General features: G+C 34.2%; 2 protein-coding genes across 6 annotated transcripts in view; one reads left to right on the forward strand and one right to left on the reverse strand.

Moving 5' to 3' along the window:
* Positions 1 to 5,161, reverse strand: part of LOC127177240 (LHFPL tetraspan subfamily member 6 protein) — a 97,803-nt gene extending 92,642 nt beyond the window's left edge. For all 5 annotated transcript variants that reach the window (XM_051129398.1, XM_051129400.1, XM_051129401.1 and 2 more), the window contains exon 1: positions 4,777 to 5,161. In XM_051129398.1, the coding sequence (XP_050985355.1) occupies positions 4,777 to 5,161 (385 nt within the window). The remainder of the gene's footprint in view (positions 1 to 4,776) is intronic.
* Positions 5,162 to 9,539: 4,378 nt separating this feature from the next.
* The window catches only part of cog6 (component of oligomeric golgi complex 6), a 49,896-nt gene continuing 33,098 nt past the window's right edge, over positions 9,540 to 26,337 (forward strand). Inside the window, exons 1-4 of the mRNA XM_051129390.1 lie at positions 9,540 to 9,726; positions 11,068 to 11,211; positions 12,156 to 12,227; positions 12,443 to 12,501. Of these exons, the coding sequence (XP_050985347.1) occupies positions 9,574 to 9,726; positions 11,068 to 11,211; positions 12,156 to 12,227; positions 12,443 to 12,501 (428 nt within the window). The 5' untranslated portion in view covers positions 9,540 to 9,573. The remainder of the gene's footprint in view (positions 9,727 to 11,067; positions 11,212 to 12,155; positions 12,228 to 12,442; positions 12,502 to 26,337) is intronic.

Here is a 26,337-nt window from a genome sequence, read left to right on the forward strand (position 1 = left end):
ATTGTATACATTTACATTAATAATTAGCTATTTTATTATAACTTTCAGAGTAAATAAAAAAGAACTGTACTTTTTGAGTAACTATAAACCATAATTTGAGGCAGTTCTGATCAACGAGACCATGACAAGGAACCTTTGATTTATAAAAGATGAGATTAAATTGTGTAATTCTGAAAGGGCTTTCCAGTACTTCACATCACAAAGGGAAACATCATTCATCTCTGAAAGAACAAAGACAGACTTTTGAACAAGAGGGCAAAAGGGTTCTAATCAAAAATGCTTTTGGTGACACATAAAGGGCTTATCGAACTCATTATCAGTAAAATGGGCATCAGATGAATCAATGAGAACCGCAGTGAGGTGCTGCCTTTGCCAAGGCCCCGCTGCTCAGAGCCCTTGCTGCCAGACAGCACTCATTAACAAACCACAATACAAATGAAAAGGACTCAATTGGCGAGGACAACCGTGGTCCAGTGATTTAACATCAGGGTACTCTCACCCCCCTCCCCCACTCTCTCTCTCTCTCTTTCTCTCTTTTCCTCTCTCCCTGGGTCACTCATCTTTCTCTTAGCCCATGTCTGGTGCTTTTCACATCTATCATTCACTCTTGTTCTTTCCTGCATACTTGAATTTAAAGCTACACTTGAACTCATGCGGCTAATTCAACGTCAAGAGTTCAGCTGCCGCTCACCAATGCTCTGTTAACTTCCTGGAACTCATAAAAAACTGTATGTTAATGTAACATTTAACAGGGACACTGTAAAAATAAATAAATAAATAAATGAAAAAATTTATAGTAATACCATGTTTTGTAAACTGTAATTCCATCATGCCAAAACTATGATATTTCTTGAAGTATGTTATAGTACTAATGGTAACACTATAGAAATTATATATTTTTTAACATTTTAACTGTGGGCTTAAAAGAAGTAATGACACAATAAAGGACTGTGAATAACAGGGTACAGTGATGGTATCAGATGGTAACATGCGGTATATTCAGAATATACCATGGTACAAAAAAAATGTGAAATTCATGCAATGCCATCACTATATCATTTTTACTACCACAGTACTTTTTTGTCTAAATACTATGATAATACCATTACTTTTGATTATTGTATTTATTTTTGTATTCATTGAACTTGAAGTACCTTTTGGTGCTCAAGAAATACGTATTAATATTATTATTGCTGAAAACATTTTTGCTACTTAATATTTTGTGGAAATCATCTATATATGATTGAATATATATAAATGATGAACAAAGTTTAAAAAAACAGCCCCTATTTCAAACTGAATTTTTTTTAACATTATAGATGTCTTTTTTGTCACGTTAATCAATTCAATGCATCCTTTATGAATAGAAGTAATAATTTCATTTAAAAACAACTTTTGAATTTAAGTGTATAGGAATACACTTTGGAATAAAGACATTTAAAATGTCTACTACTAGTCCTATTTATATTCTCTCCAGACCAGCAAAAGCTCATACATCAGCTTCATGATAAGTACAAATGACTAATTGTCAGTTTCTATTGATTGTAAGTGAAAAACTGCTGATAAGGGCAATGATGTTTGCTTGCATAAGCCATGAGGTACTATGGGCAATGGGCAACATGACAGGACGTGATGTGTTCAGCAGGCCTGCAGACCAGTAACCTCCTTGTGTCTTGGTCTCTTATGTCAAGCCCATCTCTGTCTGCTAGTTAGAAGCGACAGTGACACCTCAGCTGTCGTCCATTAACAAATGATGACGCACCTGGGTAGCCAACTTAAGATCAGGTGAAATCTGCCCTGACACTGTTGGCTTTGGGGAGAATCTAATGTCAGAATAGTTATAAGGGCAAACCTGAAAGGATTTAAATGTGAGGACAGCACATGAATGTGCAAAAAAAAAAAAAAAAAAAAAAAGTTTTGGTAACACTTTCTGTGAAGCCCATATTTATAATACATTATAAGGGTATTCTTAAGGCATTATAATGAATGCATAATGCATTATAAAAAACCTTATAGTATGTTGTATCATCTCATGAGTATTCATAAGAACAGTTTTAATGTATTATAATTTTTACTTATTTGTGGTTATAGCTTTTACGAGTATGATTACCTCTTCATAGTTATAACGTATTATAAGTCTCGTATCTTGCCATGTTATGCATGTAACTTTACTTAAAGCATACAAAGACCACTTATAATAATAAGTAATAATAATAATAATAATAATAATAATAATAATAATATGTCTCAAAGAGCCATAAGATCAGGTATCAGATCAGATTAATGTGTAATATGACACATTTGTATTACCAGTTTGATTATTTTGATGGTACTTCATGTCAGCTAGCAGTAATTATTATTATTAGTAGTATGCTAAATATATGCTAACACTCTATTTTGATGGTTCCCCAAAAGACAAACTGATTATAAGTAACTTTGCAAGTAAAGAAAAAATGCAGTGTTGGGGGGCCTCCAGGAACGGGAACCACTGCTCAAAGGAAAGTTGCTTATTGTTCATAGACTAGGGGGACCATCAAAATAAAACGTAGTATAATGTAAAAAATAAATGTAATATGATACAGTCCATTATAAATTAAGTAGATTTTATACGCTGTCCATTCTGTTATAAATAATCTGAATCTTAAAAGTTATAACCTCAAATACTCAAGCATTATAATGTATTATACTTGTTGTTATGATTATTCATGCGATGATATAACATATTATAAGGTTTTTTATAATGCATTATGCATTCATTATAATTCCTTAGAAATACCATTATAATGTATTATAAATAGAGGCTTCATAGAAAGTGTTACAAAAGTTTTTTTTAATAGCAAAGTGTTTCATAGTGTTATAGCAATGAGTGTTACAGCAAGTTTTATGCAAATTGTTTGCATTTTCATGAATTTAAAAGGGTGAGTGGGACTTTTTTTTTGAGTTTGTCTGTTTGAATTTAGAATATATTAATTCAGCACACCTGCTGTGCTTGTTGGTTCAAATAAAAAAAAAAATATTAACAAAATTCTAATATATGTATTTTAAGTTTCTACAGCTCAAGGTTGCTTAAAAGTCAAGAACACGAAACCTATTTTACAGCCTTGATGTACAGTATTTCTGATTGAAACTAGATATTCAGTGGGATACAAATATGTAGCTAACTCGGTTGTATCTATCAGCAATGGTATTTATAGTGAAAAGAGGTTGTAACATAACAGAAAAGAAGCAGCAGGCAAGGTTAAAAGAATAAGAGGCATTCATTTACATTTACATTTACATGTATGCATTTACCAGATGATTTTATCCAAAGCGACTTACATATCATTCAAGGTATACTTTTTATTAGTTCATTTACTCCTTGGGAATGAAACCCATGACCTTGGTGTTGCAAGCTAAATTTAGTTCCAAGTTGACTTTTAAAAAAGTTTGCGCATACACTGAGCTAATAAGAATGAGGATGAGCCACTGTCTCTTTGTCTGACACAACAGAGACAAACTGGTTGAGTTAATGAAGATGAAGATGAATGAAGATAAAGCCTTTTTTAAACATCAGGAAACCAAGAGCCACACTAGAATTTTTCACACTTTGAGCCACTGCAGTACAATGAAAACGTCATTCTAAAATGCTCCACACAGTATTTGTTTTATCATGTGTCATGTGCAAAAAGCTAGACTATCAGAGCAGCAAATAAAAGGCACCTTGCAGGCGAGAACTAAACAAACTGAGTTTGGAATTACAGGCCCCAGCTTCCAGTCTAAACTCAATCAGATTCCCTTCCCTCTCTCCTCACTGAGGCAAAGGCACCCTGAATTAGACTAGAAGGAATTAATGTTCACTGAACTAGAGGCAAAGAAATAGGGGCTTGAACTCGATGACCTCTTCACTATGATATGAATATAAGTCATTTAAGAACATTCATTATGTGAAAATGATACGAGTACCAATCAATAATGACCCTAATATATGCTTATGCTGATCGTAGCACAAATATTTAAATCTCAAAAGTCTGGAAAAACTATACCAGACTCATAATGTGCATTTATAAAATGATTTTAAGTTCTTCTAGTGCATGTAGAACATACACTACATACACTACACTACTGTTCAAAAGTCTGGCGTCAATCAGATTGATTGATTGATTATTTGTTTGTTTGTTTATTTGTTCGTTTTCTTGTTTTGTGGGACTGTTTTCAGCATTTTAAAATATATTTAAACCATTGAAAAAATTTGTAATAATACAGTAGTTTTACTGTTTTTGATCATATTAAAAAAAAAAAAAAATTATTGAACAGTAGTGTACTTGTACATAGGATGAATATTATTGCTGACCTGTGACAGACTTATGATGACCTTAACATAATTTTTTTTTAGTCAAAAAACAGTACTGTAACTAGCTTTACAGTAGAAAACAGTATTTTTAATACTGCAAATTTAACTTGCATGTTTGTAAAGCTGTTATAGGGTAAATCTCACAAAATCTCTCAAGAACTCAAGAACATGAAATGGTCATATTTCAACCTAAAATCTAAATGAAAAAAATACATTTCAGTAGATAAATAAATAAATAAAACAAAATAAGCTAATAATAAAAACAAATAATAAGTAAATAAATAAATAAATAAAACAAATAAACAAAATAAACTCATGATAAAAAACAAATAAATAAATACCTTTTGGAGTGAAATGTAACCAAGACATGTCTTTGTGAGTTTCACCCTAAACCTGTCTGCTTGCAAATATACTGTAACATGTCAGGTCGACAGTCTATTACTCACCTCCAAGAAACTGTATGCCCCCCGCTGCGCGTCCGATGGTTCTGGAGATGAGTTCTGATATGCAGCAGCCCATGACCGCAGTAAGCGCCACTAGCAGGAGCAGGCCACATCCAACGCCCGTCACAATGGTACAGATCCGCCACTCCACACTTGGGATACCCTGAAAGCTTGCATAGCGCCCACACTGCTCAAGCATGATCGTAGCCTGTCTCTCTTCATCCCGAATAGGGTACGAGCACCGCCGGAAAGTACCGAAGGACACTGGCTTATCCATTTGTGAGCCCAGCAGCCAGTACGGCATGAAGAAGCCCACGCAGGAAGCTGCTGCGCTCAGCAGGGACACCAGAGCCCAAATCATCCCTGTACACGTGAGGCTGGATGCCATTCTGGAATAATATCTTTAAATATCAGTCACAATTCCAGAAAAGTGCTTGGAAAAGAGGATGTCACAAAAAATAATTCCTTTTGCCTTGTTGGTAAGAGGATGTCTATCTCCATACAGTTTTCACCATGGTTCTGTGTGCCATCACCTGAGAAAGAGACAATAAAACACACTGTCCCAACCATCTTTTTACAAAAGGTTTCTATTTCAAACAAATGCTGTTCTTTTGAACTTTCTATTTGTCAAAGAATCTTGAAAATGTACAGTCTCCACAAAAAAAAATGTAAGCAGCATAACTGTTTTCAACATTGATAATAATAATAACAAAATATCTTGAGCAAATCAGCATAGAATGATTTAATGTTTGCTGAAAATTCAGCTTTACCATCTCAGGAATGAATTACATTTTAAAATATATTGGAATAGTTACTGTTTTTACTCCAGTTTGAGCAGATACATAGAGATTTGGTTAGCATAAAACCAATATTAATTACTATTATTATGACTATTATTATTATTATTACTATTAACAACAACAACAATAAAACATTATTTTTTTATAACAGTGTTTATAGAAACAGCCTCAGAACTTCTGAACAATAGTGTACTTTTAAAGTTGTAATTATGTGCCCAAATTTGATATTTTTCCCGCACATTTTCACTCTTACACTGTAAGTAATTACTTCTATAATGCAATATGATATACATATCAACGTTTTATGACATTATCTAACATCAACTAATGATGATGAAGAAAAAAGAAAAGAAAATGTCAGTGACAGTATCAGCTGTGCTCATATAGCATATGTGCATTTAAATTTTGTTATATAATGTCATTTTATGTATTATTAATCATATGTAAGCAAATTACTATAAAGTGATTCGCAAGAGGGCAGTGTAAAAGGCTCAAACATCTAATAAAGGTAAAGAAAAAATCCTGCAAAGCTCAACAGACCGATCGTCTATTATTAGTGCCACTTCATGACAGTCCTGTTATAAACAGCTGCCATGCAAAGGACGCCATCATGCAAACCATAAATAATCATAAAAAAACATCGTATGTGATAACTTACATAGATGTATTCTGACTGGTGTGTAAATTCAATCTCGGGTCCAGCTTCGTGGGACCGTGGAGAAGAAATAAACTTTGTCCGCTGAACGGGGCGCAACTCGCGGTACGCGCGCACAAAACATGCATTAATTCCTTTAAATGGGGTCTGCTGAGATTAGCTTGTGTCTTTCTGATTATTTCACTGTCACCCCTGCAGTAAACGCTTAAATACTCCCGTTGTATTTCAGAAGACACAAGAAATATTTCGCTGTGTCCGTGTCCACACACTGAGCACAGAGTAACAGCAGACAGACTACACGAGTCTGAGCGCGCTCGCTTAGCTCACTCACTCAAGGCTCCGCCCACCGTCCTGCTGGCTTTTAATCACAGGGTAGATTTGTTTTAAAATCAGTTTCTGTAAAGACTCGTAAAGTCTTTGCTATAAATAAACAAATAAAAATATTGAACATTGCCTACTGAAAAAGATGCAGTTAATTTATGGCACATATTACTTACATCTAGGAAAGTCGTTTCACAATGGGAGCCTGCTTTTCAGTGACACTAATTTGAGACATACTATATAGCCTACCTGGGTTAAAAATAATAAATGAAAATAGAAATAAGAAAGAAAGGAACCCCCAGGGGCCACAAGGGAGTACTAGGGGATCATCAGAAAAGTTAACAAAACTGAACTAAAATTATTAAGATTAAACAAGCTAACTTAGTATAACTAAATATATTAAACCAACTAACTAAATATAATAAAATAAAAATATGTAAATAAGTAAAAACTAAAAAATTAAATTATTTTCCAAATCATATTTTACACATATTTATAATAAATATAAAATATTAGCTGCCTTGTAAATTTTAGGAGGGGGTCCCTTGCATGAAGATGGTCATATTTAGGGGTCTGTGGCAAGGGAAAAAATAAAGAGAAAGATTAAGGAGAAAATAAATAAATAAATAAATAAAAGTGACTTCTGTTTGTTCTCCTTGGACCAGAATAAAATTCTGGAAAGAAAAGAAGGTGACTTGTGGCCAAGTATGGTGACCCAAACTCAGAATTTGTGTTCTGCGTTTCACCCATCCAAGTGCACACACACAGCAGTGAGTAGTGAACGAACAAACACACGCACACACACACATGCGCGCGCACGCACACTCACACCCACCCACCGTGAACACGCACCCGGAGCAGTGGGCAGCCAATGCTGCAGTGCCCAGGGAGCAGTTGGGGGTTTGGTGCCTAGCTCAGGGGTCTCACCTCAGTCGTGGTATTGAGAGTGGAGAGAGTGCTGGATATTCACTCCCCCACCTACAATCCCAGCCGGACCTGAGACCAACCATTAGGCCACGACTGCCCCGATTTTAATATTTCTAAATATTAAAATATAATATTATTAAATAATAGAAATTAAAGGGCTGTAGGATGGAAGAGACGGAGCATGTATGTAAAGCTCAAGAGATGCTGTTGGAAAGTGGTGCATGCTCGAGGAGTGACCACAGCTGTAAATAATTCACAAAGCCTTCACATCTAGAAACACCACAGAGAGCGTAACCCTGTGCCTCACCTACTTTCTCCATTTAATCCCTCTAAGGAGAAATGGTCTAAAATTCAATTGTTTTGCCCTCTCGGGTGCAATATCTGTAGTTGTTGTGATTATTCATTGTCAAGGTAACTCCACTTTTCCTTCTGGCAAGGTGCAGTTAATGTCAAGGCACTGGTTTGAAGTGATTTGTCACATTTTAAAAGCAGTTATAGGTGCCATTGGTTGGGGAATTTAATTGACAGCAAGTTGTGTCACCTTGAGGGTTTGAACTTAAAATTTCAACTGGTAAATTCCCTGAAAAAGAAACAAAACCACTTTTATTCTCATAGGTCTGAGGGATGGCATATACTTTTTTTGATAGCTGAGACCATCTCTTGACTTTTACTTATCCTTTATATAAAGTGCTGCTTGAAAGTTTGTGAACCCTTTAGAATTTTCTATATTCCTGCATAAATATGACCAACAAGTTCATTAGATTTTCACACAAGTTTTGAAAATTGACAAAGAGAACCCAATTAAACAAATGAGATGAAAATATATACTTTGTTATTTAATTATTATGAAAAATTATAGCGTTAAATATCTGTGAGTTGCAAAAGTATGTGAATCTCTAAGATTAGCAGTTAATTTGAAGGTGAAATTAGAGTCTATCTGTTCAGAAGTGTTTTCAGTCAACAGGATGACAATTAAGTGTCAGTTTATGCCCTGTTTTATTTAAAGAACAGGGATCTATTAAAGTCTGATTATGTTTATGAAAGTAAATCATGGCACAAACAACGGAAATCTCTGAGGACCTCAGAAAAAGAGTTGTTGTTGCTCATCAGGCTGGAAAAGGTTACAAAACCATCTCTAAAGGATTTGGGCTTCACAAATCCACAGTCAGACAGATTGTGTACAAATGGAGGAAATTTTAGACCATGGTTACCCTGCCCAGAAGTGGTCGACCAACAAAGATCACTCCAAAGCAAGATGTATAATAGTTTCCGAGGTGGCAAAGAACCCCAGGATAACATTTAAGCAAGTAAAGGCCTTTCTCAAATTGGTTAATGTTGAAGTTCATGAGTCCATAATCAGGAGAACAATGAACAACCATGGTGCGCATGGGAAGGTTGCAAGGAGCAAGCCACAGCTCTCCAGAAAACACTGCTGCCTGTCTGTAGTTTGATAAAGATCATGTGGACAAGTCAGAAGGCTTGTCCAAATGACAAAGTATATATTTTTGTCTTGTTTGTTGGATTGGATTCTCTTTGTCAACTTTAACGACTCGTGTGAAAATCTGATGATGTTTTGCATTATACTTATGTAATCAAAACCTGTCCCACATACTCACGCATTTATCTACGGGGACTTACCATAATTTTATATTGTTTTTAAGTATAACGTTATAACGTTATCTATAATTAAAAACATAAAAGCCCAAACTTAACCATAAAGCTAAAATATTTTATTAAAAAACATTTAATAATATAAACAATAGAAATTATATAATAATAATTATTATAATAATACTACATTCATATTATATCGTTGTCATTGTCGTTTTTATATATTAAAATAAATTTAATAGTATATTTATATATTTATTTTATAATATCTTTTACTCAAATACATTAAAATATTTAAAACATTATTTGTCTGTTTAGAACATTAGAACATTAAAATCTCTCTTTAGTGACACCTTAATTTCTTGAGATTTTAGTTTTTTGCACAAATGTCAACAGCTCGAGGCCGGAACTAATGTGTCGACCTCTTTTTGTTGCAGAGGGACGATTTTCTTGTTACTCAAAACAGCTTCCTGGAGGTTGACGTGGATGTTGATGATGGCAGATACTAAAGCAGAGCTGTCAATTGATGCTTCAAACATTCACACCTCTAACAGCAGCGGGAATGCGTCCTCACAGCCCAACAATCCTCTATCCAGAAAACTCAACAAGATCCTGGAGACCAGGCTGGATAATGACAAGGTTTGTGATAGTTTGTTCGCATTAGCTGACTTGTTAGACTCGCAGTGCACCTGTCACTATAAGTCATTTGCACATATAATTAATAAAAAAAAATCAAATAAACAACAATTCTGAGTCTCTAAATTCATGATTCATAAATTCTAAATACATAAACATCATGAAAGCCCGTTTAGCATGAGCGCCTGTAACTTCAATAGCCTAACGTTAATTGTTTGGTGTTTTAAGAATAATAGTCTTTGCAGTTAAGATTATTTACACAAACCAACCATAGGGATTTTGTTCAAACAACAAAGAGCTACTGCAGCAAAGTGAAAGCAAACCTCAATAATCACATAGAAGACCCGCTTTCCCCAAATAACCGACCACAAATAAATCTGAAATCTAAAAGAGAAAAGATGGTGTCATGTAAATGGAACCAGGACAGTTGGAGCACTAAGATGAACTTCAGCATCCTCCCAGGCCAGCTCAATCGCTAGACTTGAATATTATCAAATCGCTTTGTATAGATTTGGAAGGAAAGTTCAAAAAACAAAAATTGTATGAATCTTTTCTAAGAAGGTTGGAAGTTGTATTAGTAGCAAATGATGGTAAAACACTATAATAAAGAAATATTTCTCAGTTGTTCACATTATTTTGTTCAACCCGTTTATGATTTTTTTCATGTGCTATGGTATTTATATGGTACTCCAAGATATTTTAAAGAATACTATAGTACTACCACAGTACATGTCCAAAAATCTATCTTTCTTTCTTTCTTTCTTTCTTTCTTTTTGTATGGGGAGAACCATGGTATTTTAATGTACAGTATAATGTAGCCTATGGTAGAGGTCAGTACTGTATTTTATTTATTTATACACAGCTATTTTCAACATCGATAATAATAAGAAATATTTCTTGAGCATCAAATCAGCATATTAGAATGATTTCTGAAGGGTTATGTGACATTACAAATAAAATTTGAAAACCATATTAAAATAGAAAACAGCTATTTAAAATTGCAATAATGTTTCATATTACTGTATTTTTGATCAGATAAATTCAGCTTAAGAAACTATCTTCAAAAATATCTTATCAGCTTTTGAACAGTAGTCTATGTTAAACAACCACAGAATTGCCATACCATCATTGCACTGTACCAGTGTACCACTGCAGTACATTTTATTGGCAAAGGTGATTGTAGTAATAATATTTTGATCAGAACATATATTTTGAAAATGCAATGATGTCATCTGATGTTAGTAGGCTACATGCAGTTGATGAAGATCTTGTTACCCTGCTTATTGATTGATTGATGGATGGATTGATTGATTGATTGATTGATGGATGTTTGTCTCTTTCTAGGAGATGCTGGAAGCATTGAAATCTCTCTCTGTGTTTTTCACTGAGAACAGTCTGAGAACCAGGAGGAACCTCAGAGGAGACATCGAGAGACGCAGTCTGTCCATCAATGAAGAGTTTGTACGGATTTTTAAAGAAGTGAAGGAGGTAAATTGACTATTTCTATCCACCTTATTTTTCAGCATGGAAGTAAGCTCTTTTCTGTGAATGTGCGAGACTTCCTGGTCCATTAGCCATTGTAGGGAAATAACAAGAATAACAAGGAAGTGCAGTAAATGGTAAAACTGTTTGCACTACAAACAGTGTGTTCATAATTAAGATAATACATTAATATGGTAAGACACACCAGTTTACAATATCAAGCAGCAAAATGAGTTGTTTTGTACAGCTAAAAAAATAGTTGGAAGCGAATGACACCGGAAGCCAGACACATTGAATTTACAATTGTCTGTGCCCACTCTTACAGGAAAAATAAGGTGGGCACAGCAGCTCAAAGATCAATAATAAAAAAGCAGCTCAAAAATCATTTTGTTACATTATATCAAATGCCTGTGAGACTTTGATCTATCATCTTACAATGTACATTATATTCAAATTACAGTGTTTACTTATGCATTTCACTTCTATACTGGCACTGAAAATGATTTGGTCTGGGTTTTTTTTATTTAAATTTACATTTTTTTTTAAATTAAATTAATTAGCTCAATAAGAAGACATTCATTAGATCAAAAGTGACAGGAAAGACTTTTACATTGTTATAATAAATGTATATATTTTGAATAACTGGTTTAACTCTCTTTATACCAAAGAATCTTGAAAAAAAAAATGTATCAAGACATTTTACAATATGTTAAAATAGAAAATAGATAAGTTGAATGACAAAAATTGCTAAAACTGAAATATAAATGAAAGCTAAATAGTATAGAAAAAACTAAAATAACACTGTTGCTTTGGAGAAAAGCATGTGACTAAATGTTAACATGATGCAGTTGAGGTGAATTACACAATAATCTTTGCTTCATTTGCATCTAACCTCTGTAGCAGTAGGACTCATCCTCAGAGTTTTTTAGTATGTCTTTTTTTTTCTTCAGGAATTAGAGAGCGTTCATGAAGATGTGCAGGCCATGAGCTCCTGCTGTGAAGAAATGACCAACAGGTTGAAGGTAATTATGCATTTATTTAACAGATAAATGCATTTATATGCATATTTCTCTTTTGGAAAATCATGGTTCTTTACTGTGACAGAACTAAAGCCTGTTGGCTATTTAAAAACATGAAAGGCATTTCAATGGTATGAAAAAGATATTTGAATTTATATAGTTAAAGGGCCAACAGGTTCTTTTTCCATATCTCAGCTATCATGTTTTTGTGTCAACAGGCAGCTAAAGAACAAACCCAGGATTTGATTGTGAAAACCAACAAACTTCAAGGAGAGAAGTGAGTCTAATATAATGCTTTAAAGCGTTTGACTGATATGAAGTTTTCAGAGCTGATCTGCTGATCTGAAGAGAACGTTTGCTTATGGGACAAATTTAGGCAATATCAAAAGTCACATTCCTGTTACACTAAATATTATATGGAATTTGGCCAGTCAAATTTGATGTTTTTATATATATATATATATATATGTATGTATGTGTATGTATGTATGTATATATATATATATATATATATATTTCTATCAGAGGTCGCAATAACCGAAAAATTGGCCGTCATTAACAATTTTTTTCAATCAGTGACAGAAAAATCTGAAGGCCGTTCGTCATTTTGACAGGATACACTGAGGGTTAATTATTGTAAATTGTAACTGTAATTCCCACCCCTGTCCATTTGGTGGCGAATGCGCTCCAGTCTGGCAGCAGAGTAGGGGATCCAGAATTTGAAATCTGAGATAAGAGTGTTTTTTTCATATCAAAAGTAACACAAAGCCTAGCCTATTGCTATTTATTGGAAGGAAGGTGCACTGTGTGTATTGTTCATTCATAAGCTGAAAACAGCCTAGACAAAAAGATCGATTGGGATTTAAGAATCGATATTGGTTCATCAAGATTAAAAATCTATTGAAATTGAGAAATCGTTTTTTTTTTAATGTATTTATTTTTTTGTTTACCCAGCTCTAGTGCATTTTGTTGTTTTTAAACACTGCGCTGTCGTCCTGTAGGTTCATGATTAAAAATTTAATTGTGAACAAAAATAAAAGCAATTAAATATGTTATTATCATGAATGATTTGTGTGAACGCATTTAGGTAGTTCGTCTGGCGCATTTCCTTCTAAAAAGAAAGTAACGTTAATCCTCTGCACCTTCAGCGGCTTAGATGTTGGGAGTAAATAACGACTGCTATGTTCATTATTAAATCCAACAACAAAACACCGCAATCGCTCAATCTGAGACATTCTTATCTTGCCCTGCACTGGAGTCTAAACAATGGCAAACAGTTCACAGCTCACTCAGGGCGGGTCTAAGGTAAGACGGCCGTGTAAATCAGCTATCGTGGGAGCGTCCTCCTTACTATTCTTCCTATCATATCGCGTTGATAAATTTTTCAACGTTGAGGTAATTTAATAATGTCTACATATGTGTCTAAATTAGAGCTGATAACATTAACTTGTGTGATTAATTAAAAATTTTACGTGTTACCTTTTTTTATGCGTTAAAATAATTGAATGCAAATAAATTACTGAAGTGTGTGAAATTGCGTCATTTACATAATTTATGTCATATAATTAGATGGTCTTGGGAGTCAGGAGTTTTTATGATGGCACAAAACCTGTATCTCTGTTAGGTGGATATTTGTATTCTAACACTTAAAAGACAAGCTTTGTCATATTATGTGATTGCTTGAAGAGTGCAAATGCTCTCATGGGAATTACAGACTGAACAGAAAGTCGAAATATCCCACCGCTATAAATAATCCTTAGGGAAACAAAAGGGCCCAACATCCTCTAGGGCTTCGACCCTAATAATAATCCTTAGGAAAACTATAACCCTTTAGGCCTGAAGACTGGAGTAATGACTGCTTTGCCATCACATTAATAAATTGCATTTGGGTCATTCTGTGTCAAGTCAACCAGAGTTTCCCGGCTCAATTTTTTGATTTTGCTAATATTTTTTTTGGAAGAAAGATAGACATGTATAGTATGTGAAGCATAGTTATAGATCAAAGTATTATCTACTGCTAAAGAGCATATTTGGCAGAATTTTTAAACTGTGTGTCATAAATCAACATCTCAGGATAATATTTTTAGGTTTAAAATCAAAATATGACTTTCTGTTACGAAACAGGGCGTTGATTTCATACATTATGTTCTTACATGAGAACACGGGAACTAAAAGCATGTTTATTACGCATTTTGATAGACACAACAAATGAGTAGGAAAATAAATTATATAATATATGAAATATTATACATTATTATGAAAATCTTGTCAATTATTACTCCCATTATTACACTTCTAATTTGCACAATAATATGCAAATTAGATTTAGTTTGTAGATACATTGTATAAAATGAGAAAACATGTTTATGGCCATTTTACACACATTTTGCATAAAGAAAAATGGTATATAAAATAATTGTGTTATAATATAGTTGAGACTCATCTTTATACACAGTGTAAAGTTTTTATACACAACAAATCCTGAAAACTAAAAATGTATTGGTGATTTAAAAAAAAAAAAAAAATTATTTTCACCTATGCATGTTCATTTATGTCTTTTTATTTATTTATTTATTTATTTTTAAATTGACTCCCGATGTCCTCTACTGAGGACATGGCATAACTTATGAATGAAATAATTTTTTTTCTTTAAAAAAAGTTTTGACATTTGGTTAATTTGACACAGAGTATATATATATACATTCATGCAAATTCATTCTATCAGAGGTCGCAATAACCGAAAAATTGGCCGTCATTAACAATTTTTTTCAATCAGTGACAGAAAAATCTGAAGGCCGTTCGTCATTTTGACAGGATACACTGAGGGTTAATTATTGTAAATTGTAACTGTAATTCCCACCCCTGTCCATTTGGTGGCGAATGCGCTCCAGTCTGGCAGCAGAGTAGGGGATCCAGAATTTGAAATCTGAGATAAGAGTGTTTTTTTCATATCAAAAGTAACACAAAGCCTAGCCTATTGCTATTTATTGGAAGGAAGGTGCACTGTGTGTATTGTTCATTCATAAGCTGAAAACAGCCTAGACAAAAAGATCGATTGGGATTTAAGAATCGATATTGGTTCATCAAGATTAAAAATCTATTGAAATTGAGAAATCGTTTTTTTTTAATGTATTTATTTTTTTGTTTACCCAGCTCTAGTGCATTTTGTTGTTTTTAAACACTGCGCTGTCGTCCTGTAGGTTCATGATTAAAAATTTAATTGTGAACAAAAATAAAAGCAATTAAATATGTTATTATCATGAATGATTTGTGTGAACGCATTTAGGTAGTTCGTCTGGCGCATTTCCTTCTAAAAAGAAAGTAACGTTAATCCTCTGCACCTTCAGCGGCTTAGATGTTGGGAGTAAATAACGACTGCTATGTTCATTATTAAATCCAACAACAAAACACCGCAATCGCTCAATCTGAGACATTCTTATCTTGCCCTGCACTGGAGTCTAAACAATGGCAAACAGTTCACAGCTCACTCAGGGCGGGTCTAAGGTAAGACGGCCGTGTAAATCAGCTATCGTGGGAGCGTCCTCCTTACTATTCTTCCTATCATATCGCGTTGATAAATTTTTCAACGTTGAGGTAATTTAATAATGTCTACATATGTGTCTAAATTAGAGCTGATAACATTAACTTGTGTGATTAATTAAAAATTTTACGTGTTACCTTTTTTTTTTATGCGTTAAAATAATTGAATGCAAATAAATTACTGAAGTGTGTGAAATTGCGTCATTTACATAATTTATGTCATATAATTAGATGGTCTTGGGAGTCAGGAGTTTTTATGATGGCACAAAACCTGTATCTCTGTTAGGTGGATATTTGTATTCTAACACTTAAAAGACAAGCTTTGTCATATTATGTGATTGCTTGAAGAGTGCAAATGCTCTCATGGGAATTACAGACTGAACAGAAAGTCGAAATATCCCACCGCTATAAATAATCCTTAGGGAAACAAAAGGGCCCAACATCCTCTAGGGCTTCGACCCTAATAATAATCCTTAGGAAAACTATAACCCTTTAGGCCTGAAGACTGGAGTAATGACTGCTTTGCCATCACATTAATAAATTGCATTTGGGTCATTCTGTGTCAAGTCAACCAGAGTTTCCCGGCTCAATTTTTTGATTTTGCTAATATTTTTTTTGGAAGAAAGATAGACATGTATAGTATGTGAAGCATAGTTATAGATCAAAGTATTATCTACTGCTAAAGAGCATATTTGGCAGAATTTTTAAACTGTGTGTCATAAATCAACATCTCAGGATAATATTTTTAGGTTTAAAATCAAAATATGACTTTCTGTTACGAAACAGGGCGTTGATTTCATACATTATGTTCTTACATGAGAACACGGGAACTAAAAGCATGTTTATTACGCATTTTGATAGACACAACAAATGAGTAGGAAAATAAATTATATAATATATGAAATATTATACATTATTATGAAAATCTTGTCAATTATTACTCCCATTATTACACTTCTAATTTGCACAATAATATGCAAATTAGATTTAGTTTGTAGATACATTGTATAAAATGAGAAAACATGTTTATGGCCATTTTACACACATTTTGCATAAAGAAAAATGGTATATAAAATAATTGTGTTATAATATAGTTGAGACTCATCTTTATACACAGTGTAAAGTTTTTATACACAACAAATCCTGAAAACTAAAAATGTATTGGTGATTTAAAAAAAAAAAAAAAATTATTTTCACCTATGCATGTTCATTTATGTCTTTTTATTTATTTATTTATTTATTTTTAAATTGACTCCCGATGTCCTCTACTGAGGACATGGCATAATTTATGAATGAAATAATTTTTTTTCTTTAAAAAAAGTTTTGACATTTGGTTAATTTGACACAGAGTATATATATATACATTCATGCAAATTCATTCTCTACGGCAGGAGGCGCTTTTGGAGCTTCAGAAGTAGTGGTTTTCCCAGTAACTGCTGTAATCAAATCAGGGCTGCGCTCACAAACTCCAGTCTTATCAGGCATTATAGGAAAGATGAAAGACAGTCGGTCGAATTCTAGGCCCTATCCCGGCCTTGACAAGAGATGCTCAGGGCCTAAGCCTGGCCCTTGTCCAAAAGCTTATCAGAATTCAAACTTATCTAGTCCAACTGGAGCCTATGTCTTTTTTCTTTCTCTCTCGCCCCATTACATAGTTGGTGTTGCAGCTGTTAAAATAGCTCAGTTTTTTTAATATAAGTTAATTTAATTAAGTTAGTTTAGAAATATGTTTGAAACATTTCTTGTTTCTTAAATTCAAGTTTTAGTTTTATTAAAGTAATGACCAAGCGGCCAGTGGCAGATAGTGAGTTGATCAGTTTGATAAATAGCCTTCTTAAATCATCACGACTTGCCTAAAATAAAATCTATAGGTATAAAACATTTCAAGCATATCACAATGCTACTTTAAGCATTTAACGTAGATGAATGTGTACTGTTAGACGCATATCCAGTCGTTTGTGCAGAGAGTGGAGAAGTGCCAGCTCTTTAACTTAAAATATGCTGCCATTTTGCTTATAAAGGTAAGAGTAATCATAATTCGTACCTATAAGGGGTCAACGTTTATTTGTGTGTACTCACAATATCAACAAAATGAAACTCAGTGAATACTTGCCACACAGACATGATAAATATATCTATAGAAAGCTTTAAATTACTACTTTAAAATGAGATAATTCAAATTGAAATAAAAACTTTCATTATGTAATCCATAAAGATGCATTTCTCGTGTCCAATAAGGAGATGGTGAGTCAGGATTGTAAACTTCATCTTTGTGACACTGACTCAGAAAACACAGATTTTTTAAAAAATAAATAATTCAAATATCTCCTTACTATGCCCCCAACACATTCATGGTAATTACTTTTGCAGAGGCTTGAGTGTGCTTGAATTATGGAGTTAGAATTGTTGCATAATTCCAAATAAATACATTATGATCCACAAATAAATGTAAAGCGATTGACAAAAACAAAGCATATTCACAAAATAAATAGAATGAGATCCACAAATAAATCTTAGAGTTCCACAAACATGAATTATATTCACAAGTAAAAAAATTAGAATTGCAAATAAAAAACATACTCACAAATATTTTTTTTATTTTACAAACACAACTTTGCCCGGCATTTATATGTGAATCGCGTACTGTGCATTTGTGGATCGCAGCGCATATTTGTGGATTGCTCTCTGTGCATTTGTAAATCGCTGCGCGTATTTGTGGATTTTGAAACATTTCAAGCGTCAAGACGCACACTGATCCACAAATGCATGGACTCCACCCACCTTCTACTTAAGCCAATCAGATGCCGGCCACGTGGGGCTGACCAATCGTTGCATGTTCTCGCTCCAACCAATCACGTTTTGCCTTACAATCAGTGCGGGACCAGCCGTAATTCAGGACAATTAACCAGTCTCTTCAAAATGGACGACCAGGATAGTGTTGCTCATCACAGCATTATTGTAAAAATATCTAAAATAAAACAAGTAATGTTATGTGTAATGTAATCAGTGTTTCATGTATCACTGAGTCGATGCGTGTTTTGACCGTGAGTGTGTTTAGCAAACAGGTATTCTACAGTGACCGGGAGGGGAGGTCTTCGGTTCACTTAGTTTTGTCGTGGCCACGACATATAAACTCGTGAGAACGTGATAATATAACGTGGCCACGAGATTGTTTTGTCGAGGTAATGATGTCGTGGCCTCGAGATGTTGAGGGAACGACATCCATTTCTCGTGGCCACGACTTCTTATGATGAGGGAACGGCATATTTTTCTCGTGCATAAACAAACCTTCGTGACCATAGCAACCTGGGATTATCAGAGTTGTTTAAAACATTTTTACTAACATTAAACATTTAATTTAATATTTGTATATTCTTCTTCTTCTTCTTCTTCTTCTTCTTCTTATTATTATTAATAAGAACGTTATGTAAGATCGAAATGAAGGAAAAATATAAAAATATAATAATAGGCTAATAATAATGATGTTGATGAAGATGATGGTGATAATAATGGCCTAATAATAATATTAAAATATTTTGAAGACGATTGAGGGATGGGTAAAAATGTTTTCTTGTATGCCTATGTTATTTAGTACGGTGACCGGGAGGGGACACCTTCGGTTCACTTAAATTCGTCGTGGCCACGAGATATTATTAATTGGAACGTCATATCAACTCGTGGGAACGTCATATTATGTCGTGGCCACGAGATCATTTTGTCGAGGTAACGATGTCGTGGCCACGAGATGCTATGATGAGGGAACGACATCCATTTCATCCAGTTTAATGTGTAAACAAACCTGCGTGATCATAGTAACCCGGGATTATCGGAGATAGATTTATTACCATTTTATTTTGGATTAAGGAATTATTATATTAATTATTATAGAAATGAATACATTATTAAATGATTATATTAACAACAGGGGACGCTGTCTGTGTGAATGCTGTCTGTGCGCAATGCATTCGAAAGAAGTTTATCATTAATAAATATTACACAAAGTACATCAAATAAAATAGGCCTGCAAGATATTTTTATCCAACCTTCTATTAACTGATCGTTTTTTCAGTATTATTATTATTATTATTAGCCTATTATTTTATTTTCGTTCATGTTCTATCTCTTTACTTAACGTTCTATATGTAAATACCGTGAATGCTCGACATATTCGACATATGTTATGTGACTGGGATTTTTACTGGAATGCAGTTTAAAGGTTGAATTATATTTTATTTTGTTTCGTCTAATTATAGTGTTTCACTGAGGAATTAATCATTCACGTAGTTTAATTTGTAAATGAAAACAATTGCAAAAGAGTAATTGCAAAATATAGCAAATACTAGCATATAGGGCAGAACGTTAGGCAAAGCGATACACAATAAATATAAAAATATAGCCACTTATAAGTCACTTATAATTTATTATTAGCCTATTATTATTATGGTTAGGCTATTATTATTTTAATAACTGGTTAGGGCTAATTTTATTAATGCTTGACAATTATGCCAATAAAGTTTTGACTGTATAATTGTATTTATGCCCGTGTGTGACGATAAATGAGTGTTTTCATTTACAAATTAAACTACGTGAATGATTCATTCCTCACTAAAACACTAGTCTAATAATTAGACGAAACAAAATAAAATATAATTCAACCTTTAAACTGCATTCCTGTAAAAATCCCAGTCATATAACATATGTCGAGCATTTACAGTATTTACATATAGAACGTTAAGTAAAGAGATAGAACATAAACGAAAATAATATAATAGGCTAATAATAATAATAATAATAATAATAATAATAATAATGATAATTATACTGAAAAAACGATCAGTTAATAGAAGGTTGGATAAAAATATCTTGTAGGCCTATTTTATTTGATGTACTTTGTGTAATATTTATTAATGATAAACTTCTTTCGAATGCATCGCGCACAGACAGCATTCACATAGACAGCATCCCCTGTTGTTAATATAATCATTTAATAATGTATTCATTTCTATAATAATTAATATAATAATTTCTTAACTCAAAATAAAATGGTAATAAATCTATCTCCGATAATCCCGGGTTACTATGGTCACGCAGGTTTGTTTACACATTAAACTGGATGAAATGGATGTCGTTCCCTCATCATAGCATCTCGTGGCTACGACATAAGGATGTCGTTACCTCGACAAAATGATCTCGTGGCCACGACATAATATGACGTTCCCACGAGTTGATATGACGTTCCCACGAATTAATATCTCGTGGCCACGACAAACTTAAGTGAACCGAAGGTGTCCCCTCCCGGTCACCGTAATTTAGACTACTTTAGGTAACGTTTATTCATTATAAACTTAAAATGAATGCTGTTTACATTGCGTGCAATATAATAATTTATATGATAAAACAATAAAAGAAATTATGAAATAATCTATAATAATTTATATAATAATTTATTAATTTAAAATAAAATAATAATGAATCCATCTCTGATAATCCCGGGTTGCTATGGTCACGCAGGTTTGTTTATGCAATAAACTCGTGGCCACGAGAAAAATATGTCTTTCCCTCAACATAAGAAGTCGTGGCATAAGTATGTCGTTACCTCGACAAAACGATCTCGTGGCCACGACATATGACATTCCCACAAATTCATATCTCGTGGCCACGTTATATTATCACGTTCTCACGAGTTTATATGTCGTGGCCACGACAAAACTAAGTGAACCGAAGACCTCCCCTCCCGGTCACTGTAGAATACCTGTTTGCTAAACACACTCACGGTCAAAACACGCATCGACTCAGTGATACATGAAACACTGATTACATTACACATAACATTACTTGTTTTATTTTAGATATTTTTACAATAATGCTGTGATGAGCACCACTATCCTGGTCGTCCATTTTGAAGAGACTGGTTAATTGTCCTGAATTACGGCTGGTCCCGCACTGATTGTAAGGCAAAACGTGATTGGTTGGAGCGAGAACATGCAACGATTGGTCAGCCCCACGTGGCCGGCATCTGATTGGCTTAAGTAGAAGGTGGGTGGAGTCCATGCATTTGTGGATCAGTGTGCGTCTTGACGCTTGAAATGTTTCAAAATCCACAAATACGCGCAGCGATTTACAAATGCACAGAGAGCAATCCACAAATACGCGCAGCGATCTACAAATGCACAGTACGCGATTCACATATAAATGCCGGGCAAAGTTGTGTTTGTAAAATAAAAAAAATATTTGTGAGTATGTTTTTTATTTGCAATTCTAATTTTTTTACTTGTGAATATAATTCATGTTTGTGGAACTCTAAGATTTATTTGTGGATCTCATTCTATTTATTTTGTGAATATGCTTTGTTTTTGTCAATCGCTTTACATTTATTTGTGGATCATAATGTATTTATTTGGAATTATGCAACAATTCTAACTCCATATTGAATAGGCTAACCTAAATATTGAAAGCCAGTTTTAATTTAGCCCTCCTTTTTTTCTATAACTCTTCCAGCTGTGCTGAAGGCAGGCTTGCTGCTGCTGCCGGTTCCCTTCAAAGACACCCACACCACATTTTGATTTTAAAGGGTGTAAAGCTCATGTTTTTTAACAAAGTAAAATTCTTTTGCAAAATCTATTTGTGGTGGTCAGTTTTGATATTGTGGCGGGCCACCACAAATAAATCAATGTATGGGAAACACTGTATTGTGCACCCTTACCACAGAGCAAATTTTAATGAGGTCAATGAATCATTCATCATCTTCTGCTTGACACATTTCATTGCTGCTATACTTCAGCATCGCATTTCTAATTATTATTCCCTTATCTGTTTTGCTGCTTGTTGTGAATGCAACTGATTGTAAGATAGCTGCTGATAATGAGACAATCTAATACAAAAAAGTTAATAATGACACTGAAAGAAGAGGATTTGGTATATGTAACTAAGTTCCTTGTTGACTTGACTGGCTGATCCAGATTCTATCGGGAAATTTGGCTTTAGTCAGAGACACAAAATGGCACAGAAGGCACAGAATGATAAATCGAGGCTCTAGCTTCAGCATATCTTGTACTTTCTGCCACCCACAGATCAGGTTTATGGCCCTCACCAGTGAAATGTGCTTGTTTATGGCCATTGAGAGACTGCCAGTGAAAGTCATTTGGGTGGAAGTGATTGAAAAGAGGGCTGATAGGGCATTGACACTGCTGGGCTGTGGTGTGCCATATGGTGGACCAATGAGATGCAAAGAGAGACTAATAGCTCTGTTCCAAAGCCCAGTGAGCTGCCTTGCTGTCTGCTTTCTAGGCAGCATTTGCGTGTCTACAGGTTTGGAGCTGAGTAGGTGTTTTAAATCTCTCTGTTTAATCTCTATGGGAGATGAGGGGAAGGCTTATGCGGGGGATTGTGGGATTGACAGTGGAGCATAGCAGGAGTTTAAAAAGTTGAGAAATGTAAACCTTATTTAAATGCACCAATTGCTGTATAGCAGTCGATAAGATTTTCCATAGGCTGGATTTATTTAATCAAAAATTGAGTAAAAGTAGTAATATTGTGAAATATTAATTAAATTTAAAATAAAAGATTTCTATTGTAATATTTTTGAAAATGCAATTTATTCCCTTGAGGAAAAAGCTGTATTTTAAGATGCCTTTACTCCACTCTTCAGTGTCACATGATCCTTTTATTTATTTATTTATTTTTAAAAATTATTATTATCCATGTTTAAAACAGTTGTGTTGCTTTTTTTTTGTGGAAACATTTTCTTTTTGAAGTTTTTTTTTTATGAATAGAATGTTTAAAAGAACAGCATTTAAATAATAATTTGTATAATTATTTAGATAATGTACAGAATCATAATAAAAATCTTATTTAACAGTTTAAATGTCTTTGCTTTCACTTTTTATTAGTTTATGGATTTTTGCAGAATAAAAGTATTAATTTCTTTCCAACTTAAACTTTTGAATAGGGGTGCTCCAATCAGGATTTTTGAGGCTAATCGCCAATCACAGGAAGCAGTGTCTGCCGATCTGATCAGCCATACTGAACTTTTTAAAGCTTTCTTTTTATCATGTAGAATTATTTGTAGTGATACTCTAATCAGGATTTTTAGACACTTATTCAGGGCCTGAATTGTTTATTTTTTTAAATGGGGGAATTCACCTCTTAGTTTTCCTTTAAACCTGGCCAAAAAACCAAATGTGTTGACACAGTAGACTTTATATGCATTTACTTATATGCATTTATGGTGTAATTATGACATTTTCATGTCAATCCTTGTTCATATTTACCGCAAACAATGCACTGTCACTTTAACTTAGCACAGACTCGGTGTGGAAACGATCTCTGCACTGCTGCAGACGCACCGCTTATGGAACGCTCTACTAGACTGCAACCGTGTGCATCTTGAACGCTTTAATCCGTTAACATGAGCGCGGAAAAATACGCACTACAAACGGAGTTATGTGAACGTGCCGTTATGTGTGTAAGTTTCGAGTGTGCATGAGCGCCCAGTATCCAGGAGAGCGCGTGAGTGTTGAATGGTTAAACACTGGAAATAATTAAAAAGAAATGCAATTTATAAACTTTAGCGACGATGCGTTACTGACTCTATTGTGCAAGTAATAATTCCTGTGTCAACTATGCAGCTCGCTTATAGTCAGACGCGATGTGGTAATTGGAACCCATTTGCGCACTTTTGAGAGAGAAAGAGAGAGAGCGTGCAGTCATTCACTCGCGGTGTTTGTGAAATTATGTCACACATAAGGTTTTCAAATTACTTTATAAGTGGTTTAATGAAGAAATATGAATTGTACCTCACCTTCAGCATTAGAATTGTTTTACTCGTGCCGAACAGAGACTGAAACGGTGCCATTGCATGTCGTGCCAAACCTCTCACGGTAAGCGCGTCATCAGCTTTAGATCGGTTTATGAGATAAGCCTTTTTAGAGACCTCCGATCAAACATCCCAAGGCGATTATCGGCCGATAGTGATCGGTAGCTGATCAATCGGGGCACCCCTACTTTTGAATATTAGTGTGTTAAAAAATTAATGTAGTACTGAATGAAATATCTTTATAATTGAGATGTATGTGGTTTATTCGGTCCATATTTCATCTTAAGTTTGTTGCAGTATTTTGTGGGATTGCATCTTTATGAGGGATAAAATGTTGCTGCCTTAGAAACAGAGAAGTGTTAGAAGGCAATATAACTTTTGGAACAAATGACAGGCCTATGATGTCTTGGTAGGTTTTCTGATTAGATTTTGGAACAGAGATGCAGACTTTAGTGAGGAAGGGAACATTGTGGTGACTCAGAACAAGATCTTTTGATTAAGAGATGAACTCCAAGTTGAAAGTTCAGAGATTTGAGCGATTAAACTGAGCTTGGAAGAGGAATTAATCCTGTTGTTTGAGAACAGAGTCCACTGTATCTCTGACCTTGTGGAATGGCCCCTGATTTTGGCACCAACGGATGCTGGCAGCTGTGATGGACAGTTGGCATCTCTACGCTCTATTGCCATCAACCCTGTACTCATCCAGCAGAAAAGTTTGACTAAATCCAAAGAGTGACACACAAAGACAGACAGGTGGGAGAGGAGCGAGAATGAGAGAGACATTGATGAAAATATAATGAGGTCATTTTTGCTGAAATGTATTGTAATAGAACGCTGTCAGAAAATATTTGTCCAAGCCAATAAAAATGCTTTAGTGTTAGTTTTAAGTGATCCCCTGAGGTTTCAGATTCATTCATGTCATGGATTTCCCTTCCTCTTTTTACTGAAATAAGAGTTTGGTCTACTGAATGCAAAAGATTTCTCCTCAAAAATGGTTTGTTTATGATGCCACAACCATCATGTATTAATTATTGCTGAAATTTGTGACACCTATTTCACATTCAGCAGTTTGGTCTTCTCAGATCAGGGGTGTCCATTCCTGCTCCTGGAGGAACAATGTCCTGTAGAGTTTTAACTCCAACTTGTCCCAAAACACCTGGAAGTATCTAGTAGTCCAAAAGACAGTGATTAGCTGGTTCAGTTGTGCCTAAACTCCATGCTTTTTTGCACTTTTTTTGTGGCTCTGAGAACATGAATGCCTGAGCACACAGAGCTCACATTCTCCGTCTTAACTAGTCTACTCTCTGTTGAATAGTTCTGTCTAATAAATGATTAGAGTTGTTAAAGTCAACTGTACACACACACACACAAAAAAAAAAAACATTATAGCTTTTGCTTTTCTGTTATTAGTAATAGAAAGGCAAATGTTTTAATTATTATTCATGTACCATCAGCATTCATGAAATACAGATTCATATACATTCTTTTAATATCTAATAAACCTTTTAAACTTTTTGACTCCAGCCGTGGGATCATCTGAAGTGTGCATTTGTAGTCTGCATAAAATTGGGTGTGCATGATGGTCCGTCTGTCTACGCAAATTGGATAGAGACAGGAGGTTTGTGTTTGTTACTAAACATGCATGATCAACAAACTTTAAACCCTTGATTTGCTAGAATAAAGTACAAACCTCATATAACAGTAAAGGACATTAATGAGAAATACTATACAAATTAAACAACAATAATGTTTAAGTAG

This window comes from Labeo rohita, chromosome 15 (assembly GCF_022985175.1).
Source record: "Labeo rohita strain BAU-BD-2019 chromosome 15, IGBB_LRoh.1.0, whole genome shotgun sequence".
NCBI lineage: Eukaryota > Metazoa > Chordata > Actinopteri > Cypriniformes > Cyprinidae > Labeo > Labeo rohita.